Here is a 20431-nt window from a genome sequence, read left to right as displayed (position 1 = left end):
CCCTGAGCCCAGAAACAAAGCCTTTCCTGGGTGGAGGTGGTCCCACCTCCCCCAGGCCAGGAAGAGCCATCCGTGGCAGGGCAGCTTCAAAGGCCTTGCTCTTGTAACGCCACCCCCAGCCTCTCCTGCTATCAGGAACAGACACCCTTTTCTGGCGGCAAGACAGGCGAGAAAAATTAGCACAGCCCAGAAGGTGTGCCCACCTCTGCCAACCCGACCCCCTCAGGTGAGGAAGGCGAGGTGAACCCCACTCTTCCATGCCTGCCATCTTGCCGATGGCAGGCACTCTCCAATCAGTATTAGGGATTGTGCCCACTCCCCCCAAATGGGGGGAGCACACCAAGGGTGTAGTCACCCTAAGGTCAGTAGCCCATTGGCTACTGACCTTGAGACCCCTAAAACGCTCCATAAATGCAGTATTTAGGGGGCAGCCCTAACACCAAGAAATTGGATTCCCACAACCTACAAAGGAGGACGAAAGAAGACGCCCAGCAGAGGAGACTGCAGAGAAGAACTGACTTGGCCACTGCCCTACTGGCCCATCTGCAGTTTCCAGAGATCCTGCGCAAAAGTCACCTTGTCCTGCAACCAGCGACCTCCGGTACCTCTCGGAGGACTGACTGCCTTCAACAAAGACTGGATCTCCTGTGAACAGCAGCTCTGTTCAAAAGAAAATCCCAAGATAGACTCTGAGCCTTCTGAGGACAAAGAAACCTGATGCCTGGAACCACCACTGCACCGGAAGCCTGTGGCCCACCAGTCCCAGCGAGGTCCCCCGGCGCTCCAAAGTCCAAGTCCACCGTGGGTTTACCTCGCCAGGACTCCCCGATGTTGCTGCAGCCTCTGCACAGAGACCCCCCACCAACTACCAGTGACCCAGTATGGAAAAAGACAACTCTGCATCCAGCCTCCCTGTGCCCTGGAGAAGAGAACCTGAGGTACACCTGCGTCCCAAACCCTCCAACTTACCTGCCTAGCTGTTGGTTCCTCCAGGAAGTCTTCCTGGACGAGCCTGCAGCCAACATCCAAAACTGACAGCTCCCATTGAAAGCAACAGGGCACCAGATGCCAAAACAGCACCCTGCACCCAGCCTCCCTTGTGCCGCTGTGGGTGCACATTGTGTGCTGACTCTGATCCCACTTTGCCCTAAGCGGAACACCAGGAGCTTTGCTCCCACAACCTTGTGGCCTGCTTGTGAGCATCTACCAACTGGTGGTCCCGTATCCCTCATTGGATAAGATTGGACCTCAACACTCTGCACCCGGCTGTCCTAGTGCTGCTGAGGGTGCTAACCCCAGAATACCAACTCCCACACATAACTACTTACCTGTAAACAGATCACTCCATTTCCTCCATAGGATTGCATTGACTGCTTTTCTTGAAAATTGTTCTGTGTGGAGTTGGTTTGTATGGAATATTGAAAACTGCATATGTACTAAAAGTGAATTACTTTCTTTTGTCTAGGAGATGTCGCAGTGTGCTATCTAGTCATATCACACTGATGAGCAAAAGTAATCTGAATAGTAATTCACCTAGTAATCTGTAAAGTAACTAAAAATGTATTCTAAACTGTTGATTTACCTGTAATTCAACCAACCTGCATGTGAATCTGCTTTCAACTGGAAACACTGCATAAGATTTTGCAAAGCAATTTTTTCACTTACCTTCACCAGGCTTGGCTTGGTTCTAGAAATAAAATAACTAATATTTTTGATATAAACAAATTCGTATGATTTCAGTCTTCGAGTGTGTGACATCATTTGCTGCCCAAGTGTGTACAACAAATGCTTAACACTGCCCTCTGATAAAGCCTCTACCACAAATAGAGAGGTGCTATCTTCTTTGACCTCTGCCTACCGTTGGGGTTCCACTGGACTCTGTGCACACTATACCTCATTTTGGTATAGTATATACACCAGCTTCCCACACCATGGCACCACCGACTCCCAGCAGTGGCATCGCGCCCATCATCAATCCCGATATAGAGCCAGACTAACGTCGTCCAATGCTGACTCCGGCTCACACTGGGGACAGGCTCCCCATATCAGAGCCAGTGCCTTATTACCATGACTGGTCTGGAATGGATGATGAGTGGGAGGGGTTTGAGGACCCTTATGGTTATCAAACATTAGAAGATCCGGAGGACACCTAGTATGAGGATCTGTTGGATGCCAATGGACTGGGCACCTCACCAAACAATCCCTATACCACTGCTACAGAGCAGGGTGCCTCATTTGTAATGGTGGTGCAGATTGCAGCTGATGTCTTACACCTTATGCTACCCTCCGTGACAGTCACGACAAACTTCTTGCTGAAAGTGCTTCAGCCAGGAGTTGTCCCCACTGAACCATTGCTCCCATTTAATGAAGCCCTTACCGACATCCTACTTGGGGCCTTGTCCAAGTCCTGCACACTGGCTCCTGTTCATAAGACAATTGCCCCCTGCCATCACCATGACCAAGGGGACCTCAGATTCCTCACCCACACCTCAACCTATAGCGCTTGGTGGTCCAGACCTCCTCTGTCAAAAATTACCCTATCTCATTCCCTTCCACTCGATCGCATAGGGAATCCAAACGGCTGGATACTTTTGAAAAGAGAATATTCTCTTCTGACAGACTTGCACTGCTGTTGGTGAACACTACTTGCCTCTTGGGCCGATATATGTATATATATCTGGGACACGGTTGGGCATGGGCTGCCCATGGTCTTGGAGGATGCACAGGGCATACTCTCTCAGGCAATTGCTGATGGAAGGTATGTAACTAAATTCAAGACGCAACAGACTTGCTGCGCCAAGCCATTTTATCGTCTATGGCCCTTAGGCTACCCGTCTGGTTGAGAACCACTGGCTTTTCGGGGGATGTCCAGGCTTCGCTCAAGGAAATGCCCTTTGATGGCTGCCATCTGTTCAGTGAAAAGACAGACTCTTTGCTGGTGCGCCCCTTGGTCCTTTCTGGGGTCAAGGGACAACCCCAATCCGCTCCCCGTCCCTTTAGTGGCCATGGAAGGGGGTTATAACTGTCTCTGCACTACCAGCTACCACGGCCAGCAAGTTCCCAATCTTTTTGTGGACGAGGAAGTTGTTCCCACAAACCACGTGGAACAGGTAGCCAGAATTTGTGCAAATCCACTACCCTCCAGTAGCCACAGCCTTCAACCATCATAGGCACCCGGAGGAGCGTTAGGAGGGAGTATAACCTGTCATCTGCGCAACTGGAGGTTAATTGCATCCGACTATTGAGTTTTGCAGTTGTCCAGAGGGGCTACACCCTCCCCTTTGTGACTACCGCTCCTCCTATGCCACCACTTATGACAAGCTGATGGAGGACCACCTCTTGTTGCTTTGTCAGGAAGGGTTTTCTCTCTTGGGCAAGAGAGCAATAGGGAAGGTGCCCTCATCAGAAGTAGGTGATGGTTGCTTTTTTAGCTACCTTCTGGTGCTCAAGAAGTACAGTAGCCTTTGCCCTATTCTAGACCTGCGCCTTCTCACCCTCTTCATGAAAAACGAGAAATTCAAGATGCTTGGGCAAGTCCTGCCTGCTTTGAACCAGGGAGACTGGATAGTAGCATCTGATATAGACCTTTAGTTGTAGATTCCTTACCATAGAATTTCCCCCAGCTATCAGTCTGGATCTAGATATCTTTTCTTCAGCAGTAACTTCTGCGCATAGTTAGGTGGTGTCAGTCGGCTCTGCGTCGTGGGTGCCGGGATGATGTTGCAGGACCTACATGGACGCAGCTCATGCACCCTGACGTCAGTTCTTTGTTTTTCCGCACAAGCCTAAGCGCAGATCCAGAGAGGTCTACCCCGTAGCTGTATTTTAGGTTTCGCCCGGCGAACAGCTGCGCAGCAGCGTTTTGCGCAGACGAAATCTTTTGTTAGAACAGTATGGCCTTAGTTCCGCCTCTCTCTTCCATTGGCTAGCTCCATAAATGTAGGCTAGCCATTGGAAGAGAGATCTGTCCGTCATTCACCGAGGCGATTCGTGGGCGTTCCCGCAATTTTTTCACTCTCCGCCCCTTTTAAAACGTCATTGCGGCGGTGGGTGGTGTTTTTTTTGGGGGGGATGCCCATTCCCGCCCCCGCACCCCCCGCTGCCCGTGTGCCCATTCCCGCCCGCCCCTCCCGCTGTCCGTGTGCCCGTTCCCGCCCCCCCTCCCGGTGTCATGATGGTATTTGCATGTGAACAGCTCACAATCTGCCGCTGGTACCACAGAAGCCCTGGCCCTTGTCAGAGTGGGATGGAGTGGGGGCGGCCATCAAGCCACTTACACAGATTGTGTGGGTACCTCGCACGTACATGGTCTCCCCAGAGGGGGGCAGCTTCTTGGGGTTCGGTCACGCTGCCCGTGTAACCAGATTTCGTGAGGCCTTGCGAGATTACCACGATTTAAACGGCGGGATGATGAGTGCGCCTCAACACGCCTCTAAACCTCTTTAAGAGCCTCGGGGGAGGCCGGAGGGCCCTGGTCCCAAGAGCAGGGCTTCCAGATAGCACTTGGAACGCGGCCATCCGCCGCGCAGCGCTTGTTGCGTCCTTGAGAGGTCGGCGCTGCTGGTAAATCCCTCGCAGACCCGGTTGTCGTACCTGTGTTGACAGCCCCGAGCTCCTGCCGCAAATGACGTATAAATGCCCAAACTGTTTTACGTATCGTTTACTTCACGTTTTCCCCTTCTCAGCCCTTCCGCCCTCTCCTCGTTTTGTCGGGAGCTTTGATGGCACAATCTTAATTCTACCAAGTGCCCGACTCCCCCCGCGTCATCCGTGGTGCCGTTGCAAGGCTGGGGCTTGAAACGTGCAATGTGTTATCCGGTGTTTTACTCTTGTTCAATGAACGGAAAACCGGACTTCAAGACCCAGAATGCACTAGGTTGTGTGAGGGCAGACCGGTATTGGCAGCAGAGTCCTTGATAATATGAGGTTTGGGATGTGCACTTCTTTCTGCACGGCTTGTAATGCCCAGCGGGGATCGGAATCCGCTCATAAATGTACATTTTTTCCCAGTACCTTAAATTGCGAGCGCCAGGGCTGACCCCCATATATTCACAGCGTGAGACAAAGCAATGGTTCGCAAAAAACTTATAATACTCCCCAAATCTTTGTTCTTTGGTTCAGGCCGCTGGAGTGGCACTGTCCTGCCTCAGTGGGGCAGTGGAAGGGGTCACCCAGAATGCGCCACACGCACACATATGTGTAACAAACAGCGCATGTACACAGCCAGACACCTAGACATGTTCACACCGGAGCACGCACAGAGAGAAGAGAGAGGCTGTAGACAGAGGAGGCCACCCACAGGACACTCACTCAGGCCTACACTCAGAATGCACAGCGCGCTCACAGACCATTGGAGTTCACACAGATATTCCCTCTGCTCCTCGGAGTGCCTCACCTGCCCCCCCCCCCCTTCCTCCCCTCAGCCACGTGCCTCCTCTCCCCCAGGGCTCCAGCGCATCCACAGGGGGGAGCGCCATTAATAATTAGGGACGTGGGCGGGGGCATCCAGGCGTCCCTAACAGGTAATCTTCTCCCGCCCTTGATCTTCCGCCCCCCAGGCGCTTCTATCAATTAGAGCCGGTGACCTTTGGGCCTGGCTTGGAGCTCCCAGCCTCTGGGGCTGGGGGCTCTGGGCTCTGGACGGGGAGATGGAGCACCTTTGAGGGGACCTGGATCCTCTCGCGCCCCCGCCCCCACTAACCTGGCACTGGGCCCGGTGCTGGGGGCTCTGGAGGGGGAGATTAAGCACATTTGAGGGCCCCCACTAACCTGGCACTGGCCCGGACAGGTTTATGTGTTATTGGAAAGGAGTAAACGACGGGCGACTCAAGGGCAGCCAATGATAATGTGATCTAAGCTGGCGACCCGCCTGTTAAGACTATGAGGAGCAGGAGTGATATTTATATAGCACTTTCCATACCTCTTGCGGTATGGCGGAATTGTCATTTTATTTCACACCCAAGTGGCTTAAGGCTTGTCTCGTACTCGTCTCGTTCCATCAATGCTTATTCGGTGGAGTAACAACTGTAAACACTCTTCCATGTAGGAGTAAAAATAAATATGTTTTAAATCAATTAATAAAATATGTGTGGTTCTGTGTGTGTGTGGGTGCAAATGCAATAGGTCACGCATTTGCAAGAGATTAAGCTATTGGCATTGTAAATGACAATGCCATTTATTTATCTGTTTTCAAAAACAACACATAAATAAATTGTTTGTCATTTACAGTGCCAATAGCTCTAACTTTTGCAAAGGCGAAACCGTTGCATTGTAAATGTTTGTTGGCTACTCTTTTACCACTTACGTCGAATCCTTTATCTGACAGAGACAGTTACAGATTCCTTACCTTAGAATTACCCCCAGGCGTCAGAGTAGATCTGAAGAATATTTTGTCTTAGCAGTACCCCTGCACGTCTGTAAGTGGCGGTCGACTCCGCATCCAAAGGCAGCAGTGTGGTCGCAGGGATGACGTCGCAGTGCCTACTTAGACTCCACCACTGCGAGGTGACGTCAGTTCTTTTCTTTTTCCACGCCAGCCTAGCTCAGATAGAGAGAGCTTACCCCTATAGTCATTTTTTGACTAAACATTTATCTACTTCTTTTTTCGAGTCATTGACTCCTGGTGTGCGAGGGATGTCCCATCGTCGAACCGGCTTCAAACCCTGCGAGGTCTGTCGCAGACTGATGTCTGTGACTGACCCGCATCTCATGTGCCTTTGGTGTCTGAAACGTGACCCAAAGTCATGCTCCGACTGCATGGCCATGAATCCGAAGTCTTTGCGGGAGCGGACCCTGGCCTTCGATACCTGCAGCTCCGGCACCGGAGGGTCCACGTGGATCCAGATCAACGCAGGTCGACCTTACTCTACAATCCCTGGCAAGGAACCTCACAGTGTCGACAATAGCCCCGGCCGACGCTGTCCCCATCCTCATCCCCGAGATGAACCTGGAGCCGGACCAATGTGGAATCCGACACAGAAGTGTACTTTTATTTCCTTGTTCATCCCAGGTGTTCCCTATCACACTGAAGGTGGTGATGAGGACTGGGAGGGGTCGCTGGACCCTTTTGGCAGACCAGCTGCAAGAACTGGACTGGAGAGAGGAATTGGGTGAACCCAGTGGTCTGGTCACTTCACCAGACCTTGGCATGCTCTCTCCCCATACCGTGGCTACTGATAAGGGAGCATCCTATATTTTATTGACCGATACTGCCATACAATCTGGGATACGTTGCGCAAGTGCTGCCTCAGTGCGTGGAGGAAGCCGGGACATTCTCTCACAGGCCATGGCAGATGGGAGGTACGCAGCTAAATTCACGGTTCACTGTGGACTGGACACCACTGATTGCCAAGTCGGTAGCCCTTCGGCGCTATTCCTGGTTGAGGACGTCTGGCTTTTCGGGGGATGTCCAAACTACTCTGCTTTTTGGCAACAAGGCATACTCTGCGCTTGAGCAGTTTAAGGGTTCTCGAGCTACGGCCACATCCTTAGGCCTTGTGGCTATGGAAGATCCACCTCAGTCTGCTTTTAGTCAGTCTGCCTTTCATTGCTACGGAAGGGGCACCCAACCACTTCCTATCCAGCCTAGCCACTGAGTCACGCAAGCTGTCCTACCTCTGCTCCGCGGATGTGGGTCCCTGCATCCTCTGGGGTCAGGGAGCCAGTGGGCTTCTTTTCCCCCTGCAGCAGCCTCCAAACCCTCCCAGTCAGACCTTTCAGGCCCGTCACCGGCCAGTTGGAGGCAGGATCCGCCATCCCCACCTCCACTTGCAATCCATCACATCGAACAGGTGGGCTCTGCAAATAGCCCGAAGGAGCTACTCCCTCGCCTTCAAGACTATCCCTCCCTCCATGCTGCATTATTTTTTTAATTCTTTTTATTAACCAGTTGCTTAGTACAAATTGATATACATTGTCACTACAGGCTGAAATAGGGCATCCTGTTAGTTTGAAGAGCAGTACCATTTCAAACAATTAGATCTCACGATTTGTTGGCAATCATCTTAAACAGTATTCCCTTAAATTTGTAACAGTTCGCCGGCTCCAGTGTTTATTAACTTCTATATTTTTCCCACAGGGTCCAGACTTTCTCCCTTTCTTTGGGAAAACCTCTTCTCGTTTCAACCACTTTTTGGCTTGCTGACACCAGTCTAGGTCTCGTTATCAGGCCCTCACCTATGGCGGCTCAGCCGCACCCCACGCTCCTGCTATATTTCTCTTTGCAACTCCAGAGGACAGCGCCAGCCATGTTTTAGTATGCTTAGGCCAGGGTAATTACCATGTCACACCCAGCAAGTGCCATTGCGCCTCAACTGGAACCTGCATACCCACCACTGCTACCATTTCCCGGGATACCTCCTCCCAATACCACTGAATCTTGGGACAGGCCCAGAGGATGTGGAAAAAGGTGCCCACCTCCCCACAACCCTTAGCACATTAACTGGAGTCGCAGCACATTGCCACATTCTTACGATCATGTCGGAGGATCATTTGACCCTTCTCTGCCAGGAAGTATCGTCACTCTTGGTCAAGGAAGCTTGTAGAAAGGGTCTCTGTGGTAAAAGTAGGTCGCGATTGCTATTCCCACTACTTTCTGGTACCCAAGAAGTACAAAGGCATGCGTCCTATCTTAGACCTGTAGGCCCTTAACTTCTTTCTCCGGAAGGAGAAGTTCAAAAGTTCACCCTAGCCCAAGTTCTGTCTGCACTCAACCCGGCAGACTGGATGGTGGCGCTGGACTTGCATGATGCTTATTTCCATATTCCCGTCCTACCAGCCCACTGAACCTACCTACGGTTCACCGTAGGCCACAAGCATTTTCAGTTCATCTTGCTCCCCTTCGGCCTTACCAGCGCCCCTTGGGTGTTCAAGAAAGGGATGGCGGTTGCAGACCAGGGATTCCAGTCTTTACCTATCTTGACGACTGGCTGTTGAAGGCGGGCTCACCCCAGGCTGTCTTCTCCCACCTCCAGACTACAGCAGACCTCCTTTATTCATTGGGGTTCACTATCAACGTGCTGAAGTCACACCTGACTCCCTCTCAGTCACTCCTTCTCATCGGGCTGTTCCGCACATATTGCAGTTTCGGGTCTATCGTCCCGAACAGCGAGTCTGGGATATTCGGGCTATGATTCCAATCTTTCAGTCTCTATCCCGGGTTACGGTCAGTATGACCATGAGTCTGCTAGGCATCCTGCTAGTCGATCATGCAAGATGTCATATGCGGGCTCTGCAGTGGTACCTGAAGTTCCTATGGGCACAGCATCAGGGGAATCGGTCCGATTAAGTACAGTTCTCGGAGGGCACTGCGCTGCAATTGCAGTGGTGGCTCACTAACCAGGATTGGGTAACGGGTGGGTCCCTTTCCCTTCCCCAACCAAAACACACAGTGCTGACAGATGCATCACTTCTGGGATGGGGCGGCCACATGGAAGAGGCAGAGATCAGAGGCCTCTGGTCTCCGGCGGAGTCCGCGCTTCACATAAACCTTCTGGAGCTCCGGGCGATCCGTCTTGCACTGAAGGCATTCCTTCCCTCTGTCTGGGAAAGAGTAGTGCAGGTGGTCACGGACAACACCACCGCCATGTGGTACTGCAACAAACGGGGCGGGCGGGGTGGGGTTGTGATCCCTATGTCGGGAGGCTCTTCGCCTCTGGACATGGCTGGATCATCAGGGCATATCTATGGTGGTTCAACACCTGGTGGGTTGTCTGAATGCCAGATCGGACGAGCTCAGCGACATGTTCATGATGGATCACAAATGGCGTCTTCACTCGGAGGTGGTACAAGGTCTCTTTCAGCAGTGGGTAGAGCCTTGGTTAGATCTGTTCGCCAGCGAAGAGAACGCACAATGTCAGCAGTTCTGCGCGTTGGACCAAGGTGGCACTCGCTAGGCGATGCTTTTCGTTGCGAGTGGAGTTATGCTCTTGTATACGCCTTTCCACCTATACCACTTCTGCCTAGAGTGCTGAAGAAGATCAAGCGCGACAGGGCCCAAGTCATTCTTGTGGCTCTGGCTTAGTGACGGAGAGTCTGGTATCCTGAGCTGCTCAACATGGCCATTGATCCTCCAATCCGACTGCCTCTTCTGGAGGATCTTCTGTTGCAGCAGCTGGGGACGGTCCTCCACCCAAACCTGTCCAGCCTCCACTCCTTGGCTGGAGATTGAGCGGCAGCAGTTGACATCATTTGACTTTCCTTCTGAGGTCTGTGATGTAATCTTGGCAGCCAGGCGTCCCTCCACTAAGACAGTATATGCCTGCGGATGGATCAAACTTGTGGCATGGTGCACAGCAAAGGCTGTGGATCCCATTTCTGCCCCTCTTTCTGAGGTTCTCTTGTTCCTCCTTTCTTTGGCCCGGCAGGGCTCTGTTCTAGGCACTATCAAAGCCGATCTGTCGGCAAACTCTGCCTTTCTAAGGCTCCCTGATCAGCCTTCTCTCCAAGTCCCCAGTTGTAAATCGTTTCTTAAAAGGCATCACTCATCTCTTTCCTCATATTCCCTTCGTGATAACTCAGTGGGAAATGAATTTGGTCTTGATCTATTTGATGTGCTGTCCTCTTCGACTCTTAACACTTAAGACTGCATTCCTGGTAGCCATCACATTTACTAGAAGAGTGAGTGAACTCTAGGCTCTTTCATCTAAGCCTCCTTTTCTGGCTGTATATCCGGTCAAGGTTGTCCTAAGAACTCGTCCATCCTTTCTTCCCAAGGTGGTCACCTCCTTTCACATCAGGCAAAGCATCACTTTGCCCACCTTCTTTCCGCATCCTTTGAAAGAGGAAGAAAGGCTCCGCCGTCTGCACCCAAAACGTGCGCTTTCCTTCTATCTGGATCGCACCATACCGTTTCAGGTGGATGACTAGCTCTTTACATGGGCGCCAAGAAAGGTTGGGCCATACACAAGCGCACCATTTCTAGATGGGTTGTTTTGTGTATTAAAGCCTGCTATTCCCTTGCTAAAAAGGAGCCTCCAGTGGGGCTGCGCGACCATTCCACCAGGGCGACAGCAGCTACTACTGCTTTGGGACGAGGAGTTCCTCCGAATGACATCTGTCAGCAAGCTACTTGGGCATCGTGGCACACGTTTACAAGACACTACTGCCTGGACAGCCAAATCCAGAGAGACTGCTTTTTTGGCCGTTGTGTTCTCCCAGACTTTCTGGTGTGATCTTGGTTCGTAGACCCACCTCCGGGGTTGGTATTACTGGGGTATCTATTCTAAGGTAAGGAATCTATAACTAACTGTTTCTTTCAGCTGCACAAGTTACTTACCTTCTGTAACGATATATCTGTAAGAAACATAGGTTAGTTATAGATTCCTTACCGCCCCACCCATGCCCCCCGTTCTGTGAACTGATTTCTAGGGTTAAGGACATCTTTTCAGGGCCCTAGTTTTGTGCACCAGAGGTCAGTGTCTTGCATGGCTCTGCGTTCCTGGTGCGGAATGTCGTGTACAGTACTGACGTCCGCAAGCGAGGGCGGTGTCCAAGTTACCTCCGTGGCGTCATCCCGACTGTAGGAAGGTACATCCTGACTATGGTTGCCCCCAACTTTTTTGCCCTGTGTTTTAGCTGGTTTTGGACATAGTCGACCTGGGACCCTGCCAATCAGGAACCCAGGCCTACTGCTCTCTCTTTAAAATGGATTCCATGTACCCTAGGTATATTTCCAATTGGTACTGGGCCACCCTATCAGACCCTGTAACTCAGGGCATGGGTGTACCCAGGGCTGCCAGGGGCTGCAGCATGTATTATGCCACCCCTGGCTGGCCTCCTAAATTTGACACAACTGGCTGCATGACAGCTGGGGCAAAGTCGTGTAATCACCCTTTGCTGTAGGTGTAGTATACCTATACCTAACCCTAAAATGGACACACAGATTCCTATCAGTCACTCCTATGGCAGGCCTTGACAATCCTGAAGGCAGAGTGCTTGGAATCGTGTGAGATGGTGCTCTGGCATGAGCTGAGCCTGTCTGCAGCTTGCGGAACCAAGTCCTAATAGCTGTTCCATGATATCGCATACCATATACTCTTAAGTGCATTATAATCCTCGCGGTTAAATGCTAACTTTGGTATTGCTTTATCAAAACATGTCGAGTAAGGTGTCATACGAATTGGAATACTAACCCCTCGCCAATTCTGGCGACGGGGTTAGCATTCCACCCTTCTAGAGGGACACGACATGTATGTAACTGTGAACCCCGGTTAAAGTTAACTGAAGCCTCAGCTCCACAAAATGGATGCTGCCACCACAGACACGAGTCTGACCTCCTGCTGCTGGGAGTCCTTCCAGCGAGGGAGGCCTGGACAAAGGGTTTCCTGTCCGGGGCGGTGCTAGCACCGTCCCAGACATGGTTTTGTGTATCCTGGGTAGGCAGGGCTTTTCAGGAAGGTGACTGCTGAGTGGCACCCCGGTGCTCACTACGCATAGGCCGGTCAGAACCAGTTCCAGGGGCACACCAGCTCCTGGCCTGGGGAAGTCCGGCATGGCAGAGGGGTGTAACCACCCCCCTCCTAGTCCCACCCATAGGCAGGACCTAGTCACCGGGTCAGCCCCCTTTTTTAGTATAAAGATGGGAGCGGGCCCCCTGTTCAAATTAGATCATCTTTGGAATCAAGACACGACTTTCTGCGAAAGGACTTCAAGATTTCTTCCTCAAGATTCTCCCTTGTGGCTAAGGAGTAGTCACCCTGCATCAAGCGGGCACCATCCTAAGAACACTGCGGTCTGCTGCAAGTCCTTCTTCACGAATCCGACGACCCAGCTCGACGAGACCCGGCTTCCCTGGCACCTCTGACCTCTACTCACCTCTACAGCAAAGCTGAGAACCGTGAGTGCGACGAGACCTCGAGGGACCGACGATCGCCAAGACTGCACGACTTCTTTGTAACAAGCCCACCGAGTCTTCCACTGGTGAGTGCTTTGGGGTCCGAGAAGCCCCAACCCTGCGCAGCACCAGCACCCAAGATCAGCCTCCCTGCATCTCCACGATCTGCGTGGGGCCCTTCTGCTGTTTGCTGTGCACCGCGTTGTTTGGCTACTAGCCGGCTGGCTTGTGGCCTTCTGAACGACGCCCGACGACATCACTGCTGCTGGTCTGGTTGCTCCAGACTGGCCCTTGCTTCCTTCTTTAAGAGAGGCACCCCGGACCCTCCTGGTCCACCCCAGACGCCATTTTAGGTCCACCGCGTGGGCTTGAATTTGCCAAGGCTTTGTTGCCCAATCCTGGGTCCAGCGACGCCGACAGCTTCTATCTTCGTGGGACAGCTCGCTCCTCCATCCTGGTCGCCGACAACGCCTCCTGGTCCGTGAGATCTCCGAGCCCAGCGTCACCCACTCGCCTAGTCGAGGTGGCTACCATCCGGTGCCCTCCTGGTGCCCACTGACTACTGGCTAGTAGTCACGAACTTGGTCCCCTCTGCTTTCAGGTGTCATCTTCCTTCGATCCAGGCTTGGATCCATCGAACTTTCTTCACTGGTCGCCTGCCAGCAACTTCTTTCTTCCAGGCTCCTGGTCCGTCAACGAGGATTCCCGACGTCCTTTGAGTCCTATGCAGCTGCAGCCCCTGGGCTAGGTAACTTCGGCATTTCGGTGCCCCAGCATAGCCTCACTATCCAAGGGTCAGAATCCACTTTCGTTTTCCTCCTACCAGGTCGGGTTCGCCCGAGAACACTAACTTTGCAATTCCTAGCTACCATAGACTTTGTCCCGCATCTCGCGTGAGAGTGCACACACTGCACCCGAGTCCCCTGGGTCTCCTAGAAGTAATCTAACGATTCTATAGTCAAGTCCTAGCGATTCCAAAGCCTATTAGTACTGTACTTACCTGCTAGTAATTTCGCATTCCACTTTTCAAGTATATGGTTTTCCGTGCCCCTCGGGCATTTGTATATACTGTGCTAACTTAAGTATTTTTGTAAGAGTTTTGGTTTGTGCTTAGTACCCTGTCCTCATAAAGAGTACAGGGCTGTTGTGATTCTTAATAAATAACTGTTTATTTTCATAACACTTGTGTGGTGTCCTTTCACTTGGTGTTCAAGGGGTATATGTGGTATAACAGCTGGCTTAACACGCCCTCTCGAGTCTTTAGCCTTAGACTGCTCGTATCCACGCTACTAGGATAGCTGGTGTATAAGGTTGACTTACAACCAATCATCAATAAGGGTTGCTGGACTGATACATAGTGTTCACTAGAATAGTGACCACTGCATATCAGGCCACCTTCTCACACCGACGATGGACACGAAGTCGACAGATGCCACGGACCGACGTGCAGGGGTACTGCTGATGAAAAACTTTCCGGATCCAGTCTGACGCCTGGGGATATTCTAAGTTAAGGAATCAATAACTAACCTAGGTTTTTTACAAATATATCGTTACCGAAGGTAAGTAACTTATGCTTCTACCAGATACATCGTTACCGAAGGTAAGTAACTTGTTCTTTAGGTATACTGTATTTTCTTGCTGATTTCTCATTGACCTACCAGCTTCTGAGCAAGTGAATAATTACTTGGTAACTCTTTCTGGTTCTACTGTAGAGCTTTATGAAATGCTCTAGTGCTTGGAAATTGGACACACCCAAAGTCAATAGTACTGTAGTTCCTTTAGGAAACTAACGTTGCTTCCAAGGATTACCTATAGCAGATAGCATCATAACAGCACTCCCCAGTGTATATTGATACAAGTAATTCCAGATCCAGTGTGACTGCTGTGGAAACTTCAAAGACACAAACGTGCAGGAAATGATGTGCAACAACCAGAGAAAACTTTACCCAGTGCTAAGTAGCATGCTAATCTTTCACATCTCCCACAGAGTGTTGCTTGCATCACCATTTTTTACGTTGATAAATAGAAGTTCATTTGGCCAGGATGCATAGCAATAGTAGCATAATTTTTATTTAAATGTGGTTATATTGTGTAACGAATTGTTGATTTTTTTTTTTGTTTGTTTTATTTTTAGTAAAAGGGAGAGTGACCCGTTACTGGAAAAGAGAAAGAAATGCAATGATCCTGAAACTGCAAAAAACGTTGTTGAAGAGAATGAAAATAGCAAAACACCATTAAAGAATGAGAATGACATTATTGAAGAGCTCCAAAAAGCAAACTTAACGGAACAGACCTCTGAGAAAACACTGACCAGTGATAATGCTGAACAGACGGAAGCCCTAGTTAAGTCAACAAAACACATTTGTGTGAGCAGTATTGTGAAGATTCCTCAAAAAATGGAGAATACTTTGGCCATTGATCAGATAAAAGAAAACAAGGAAACTGAATTCAGTGAAGAAGCAGATGTCAAAGCACGCATAAAACCTGCATCAGGTGTTGCTACTTTTGAGCAGTTTTTGAGAAAGGATGAACCTGAATCTGTCTGTTCTGATATCAGCGATCAAGGCAGTATTCATTTGGAGCCTCTGACCCCATCAGAAATGCTTGAGTATGAAGCAACTGAGATTCTTCAGAAAGGCTGTATTTCACCTTCCACAAAGAAAGCCGGACACTCTTCTGAGCAGACAGATGACATTCCTTTAGAATTTAGTCCTAGCAAAACAGAGACAAATTTAAATCTGAAACAGGCCAGTAATGAAAGCTGAAATATCAGACTTTTTTTTTAAATTGCTAAAAGATTTAGTATTCACATATGTTGACCTTTCTCCCGAGTATTTTGATTGATGCTGATGTAGTGGTAGCCCACAAAAGAGCTGAATTTTCCAAGTTACAACATTTACACAAGTTCACCTTTTTATAGTTTGACATTCTTGCAGAGAATAAAATAATACTTTTATTCAAGGTAGTATTTGATTACAACGCCTTTCATGGTTATTAGCATCAAATGATATATCCTCTGTGACATTAGCAGCGATAAGTATTTGAAGTTTATCAGTCGAACAATAGGCTTTTCACTTGAAAAATGTCTATACTATATTAAAAGTATACCCCCGTTGACGTAGTGTTCATGATGCTTCAAATAACTTAATAGGATCTAATTACACAGTACAGCAATTTGTAACGAGTTGGCTCATGATGTAAAAAAACATACTGTATTATTTTATCAGTAAAGGGAGGATGCCCCATCTGTGGAGACAGCGTCTTGGTTTAAAGCCACTTTACACAGTGTACGCTTACTTTGGAGGTAAAGTTACATTCATTGTATGTCAAAGCATGTCAACAGTTTAAAAATCTATACACCTTTCTATACAGGTGTCATCCTACAAAGCTGCAAGCTGATCTTTAAACTTTCAGTGAAAGTGAAATTACAGTATAAAGTAATACATATATGCAGACAAATACATTTGTGGGTTTTGTTGGTTTGCAAGCTGTGCAGAAAGGCCCGATATCCTAATCCTATACTGTACACTACAACGTAATGCTCAAATTGCTGTAGATTTAGGCTGTTAAAGAATTAATGGTCCTTGCTAGTGGTAGACCCCATGCACACAGTCCCTTAATTAAACTAAAGTATGGTTTTAATGTAGGCAATCTAAATAAGTAAAACTGGAAACACACGGTCAACTGCCATTTTTATAGCAACTTCTTGCTAATTATTGCAAGAAATGTAAAGAATATGGGGAATTGTTAACATAATTTTTAGTTAGGTTATGTACATAGACTTTGAGTGATTCTTTTGTTTTTGTCATGTGGTTAGCAAACAGAACTGCGTTTTGTAAATAAAAGTAGCTTTCCCTATAGAACCAACAAACGTCATTGAAAACATTAAATCCTGTAGACTGTAGATCGGACTCATGTCAGTTAATTAGATTTTGATGAATGTTAAATGTTTTAAAACCGCTGTAAGTAATTACTGCTTTTTGAGTAAATATTTGCAACAAAACTGCAGTTCTTGTGCTCTCTTTACATTACATATTTAGACTGTTTTGTAATGTTTCCCTTATGAGGGCAAAAAATACCGGTGTGTAACTCTGAAGAACATTATGATAATGTTAGTAGTGTTAATAAGAATATTATGATTTTAGTAGTGTTCATGTATTAATATACTGCATATGTAAAAGATTCTCCACCAATAACCTTGTCTTTAGTATTGTAATATGAAATACTCCACCTTATTTCTGTAATATAGATCAAATGTGTGACCATGGTAATTAGCAAGCAAGTAGAATACATATTTTTAACTCTTAAGACAAATGTCAAACATTGCTACATTTCCTTTTCAGGTACAAAGTTCAACCCAAATGACACCCATTTAATTATATTTCATGTGTAAATAAGCAGTATTAACATAATTTTTAACCTTTTTTACAAAAAGAAACCGGCCATAATTTTTAACCTTTTTTACAAAAAGAAACCGGCCATTTTTAAGTGTTGACTGCTAGTGCTGTTTAATGCTTAAACATTGCTGTGCATTCAAGACCTGCTTAATGTTATCCAAAAAGAGACTGGATTCAAACAGAGTTAACTTCAGCACATAAGCTTATTTAGGATAAAGGGACAGTACAGTGGTAATATACATCAAATTCCCTATTGAAAAGGAATTCTCAACTTGTGGCAATCTCTGTAGCATGAGAATACCACAAGCTGTTCAAAATCTTGGAAACTAAACTGAGTATAAACCTATAACTTTACTGTATCACAGCATCCCCCTTTCCACTGCTCCTCTGTTGATCTCCCTTCACATAGGAGCTGTTCAGGAGAGCACAAACCCCTTCACATTAAACAGCAACATATCTAATAAATTCAGAAGTTGGAGCGTATCACAATCCTCCTGTTACTCTGTATGTGACTGGATCAGTGGTGGGTTTTTCTCTAGCTAGTCCCCAGTTCATGTTTATTGTGTCCGGCATCTCTGCATTGTTGCTGTCAGGAATTATTTGTGTTCATTCACAGGCGGCATCATTTAGTTATTGTGTGCTGAGATGCTCTTGTTGCCTAATATCAATGTTTACCTCAAGGAGCTGTGTCTGGTTTAGACTTTTCTGACCTATTGCAATATTTTAACGGTGTGTCGGGTAGAGCAGGGACTGACGTTTTTAGCACTCTTTCCTATTTGCAGCCATCTGCAGGGCACATATGTGACAATGACTTTACATACACTGAGGTAGTTGAAAAGGGAATCTCTGATACAGCAAGCAAGTTTACATTACACTCTGTATGAATTAGTCCTAGTGATACCTATGTCCAAAATTAAATGAGGACCGACGTCTAGAGGATCTCCCTTGAATTGAGAGTCAAACCCATCTATGCGTTCGACACCTAAGGGATATAGACCTCAAGAGAACCATAGTTCGAATCCAATCAATTTCGACTCCGAAAGGGGTTGAAAGACTTGAGGTCTCAATTTGAAACCCTTCATTCAAGTTCCACTTGAAAGTGTATCAGCACCAAAGACAAAGGTAAAAACTAGTGCTACAGCACATGTTAAAGGAGAAAGGTCTCCAGCGTTGAACTTTTCATAGATTCACATGTGGAATCATTCCCCATTGTCAAGCTGGGTTTCCCACTGTAATCTTCAAACTGCAGTGTTGGAGGAAGCTGGCTCTATATATAAGGTATAGTGTGCACAGAGTCCATTGGATTGCCAGAGGATTTACAGAGGCTAAAGTAGACATTACTAATGCTCTCTTTTTTGGTAGTGTGGGCGAGCAGTTAGGCTTATCAGAGGGCAGTGCTAACCATTTGTTGTACACACACAGACAAGAAATGATTACACACACTCAATGACCAAATCTGAGATCAATGGTTTGTAAAAATATTACTTTTAGCATGTTTATTTTATAGAACCAAAGATACTTTAAGATCCTATGTTGCAGTAAAATACGATTTGCAATATCACTTTTGATCAGTGTAAAAAGAGGACACCGTGCATTTTTCAATCAATACAATGTTATCTTAAGGGAGGAAACACACTCTGCAATATGCAGGTAAGTAAGTGATTTAAGATATTGAGCTTTTGGTTGAAGAATCAGAAGCAGGAATGGTTCAGGCAAGTGACAAAACTGCACCACCAGCGTCACTCAGGGGGCAGGTTGCAGAGGCCAAATTCTGGATCTGGTGCCAATGGAGAAAAGGAGCAATTGAAGTGGCACTATTTACAGGTAAATAGAATGGTCTGGTTACCCAGTTTCTGGGGTAAGCTAAGGGAGGGGGGCTCTCAAGGCGGCACCAACCCTCAACGGCACAGGTGCGACTGGGTGCAGAGAGCCAACAAGACGTCGGGCGCCCAATGCAAACAAATGGAGAATCTCGAAGTTGCAAAAAGGCTGCAGGCTCAGGCCAGTAGGCCGATCTAGGAAAATTACAGCTGTGCAGGTAAGTTGGGATGTGCTGGGGCATTCGGACAACGTTGGTTGATCTCCCCAAGGCCCAGGTGCTCCGAGGGCAGGGGTGTCCAGCGTCTTAAGTAAGCTTTCCAGGGCAGGTCGTGGTTGGGGGATCATCCTGCAAAGGGTGCAGGCATCGACGTTGTGTCCGGCAGGGGTCAATACACAAGGGACTCTTGCTCTTGAACCTTTGCTGGACTGGTGGGCCACTTGGACTCAGCCCGTGGGCATCGGGTGCAGAGGAGGTCGGTGTTGCAATTCCACAGACTGAGCACTTTGTCTTTAAAGTTAGATTTCTTCTGGACAAGTCCGCTGTCTACGAAGGATTAGGAGTCTTTTTAGAAGGCAGGCAGTCCTTCCAGGGTTCTTGAGTTCACTGGGCTATGGGACAAGATGCTTTTTTGTAACCGGTTCTTTGAGGGCTGCAGATAGGCGTGTAGGGTTGGGGCCAAGTCAGTTGGTGTTTTCAGCTTTTGCTGCTGGGCGTCTCTTCTTTGCCCTTTTCTTCATAGGTCATCGGTAATCTGACCATTAAGGTTCAGGTGTGCCACTAAATACTCAATTTAGGGGAGTGCATTTATTAATGAATCCAACAATGGCATCAGTGTGGGCTCAATAATCTGAGATTTTTGGTACCAAACATCTTGGAATTCAGTGAAGCCATCATGGAGCTGTGAAACTCGTAGTAATAAGCTCCCAGCCCATGTACTTAGTATGACTTCACTGTGCACTTATAATGTCTAAGAATAGACTTAGACACTATAGGGCATATCTGCTTATGCAGTTATTCCCTCACAGGGTGTGACTTACCTACGCCTCTTGCAAACAAACAGTTTTGAGAAATAACAGCCACTGGGAACCTGGTTAGCAGGAGCCCAGTGCACAATCAGTCAGTCAATCAGTCAAAGATGCATCAAACTCCGGCAAAAAGTGGAGGGTAACAATGCCAAAAGGGATACTTTTCCTACCAGTGCTGTTCAAACAAGGTCTGAAAGTGGCAAAGTCTGCCACTTTAGTAGCCCACGATCAGTGAGAAAGGCCTGTTTCACTCAATGTGTGCACCTAGTGGCCATCATGCTTCAATATTTCCACAGTACTCCATTGTAAGGAAGCTCTCTCAAATGCTCTGTTCTAGCTTCTTTTCAGTTAGATT

General features: G+C 48.1%; 1 protein-coding gene across 5 annotated transcripts in view; it reads left to right on the top strand.

The window, feature by feature from the left end:
* The window catches only part of ZNF280D (zinc finger protein 280D), a 761599-nt gene extending 744764 nt beyond the window's left edge, over positions 1–16835 (top strand). For all 5 annotated transcript variants that reach the window (XM_086958356.1, XM_086958358.1, XM_086958354.1 and 2 more), the window contains one exon: positions 14967–16835. In XM_086958356.1, the coding sequence (XP_086814482.1) occupies positions 14967–15597 (631 nt within the window). In that variant the 3' untranslated portion in view covers positions 15598–16835. The remainder of the gene's footprint in view (positions 1–14966) is intronic.
* The last annotated feature ends 3596 nt before the right edge of the window (positions 16836–20431 follow it).

Source organism: Lissotriton vulgaris, chromosome 2_1, assembly GCF_964263255.1.
Source record: "Lissotriton vulgaris chromosome 2_1, aLisVul1.2, whole genome shotgun sequence".
Taxonomy (NCBI): domain Eukaryota; kingdom Metazoa; phylum Chordata; class Amphibia; order Caudata; family Salamandridae; genus Lissotriton; species Lissotriton vulgaris.
This window is presented reverse-complemented; position numbering and strand designations above follow the sequence as displayed.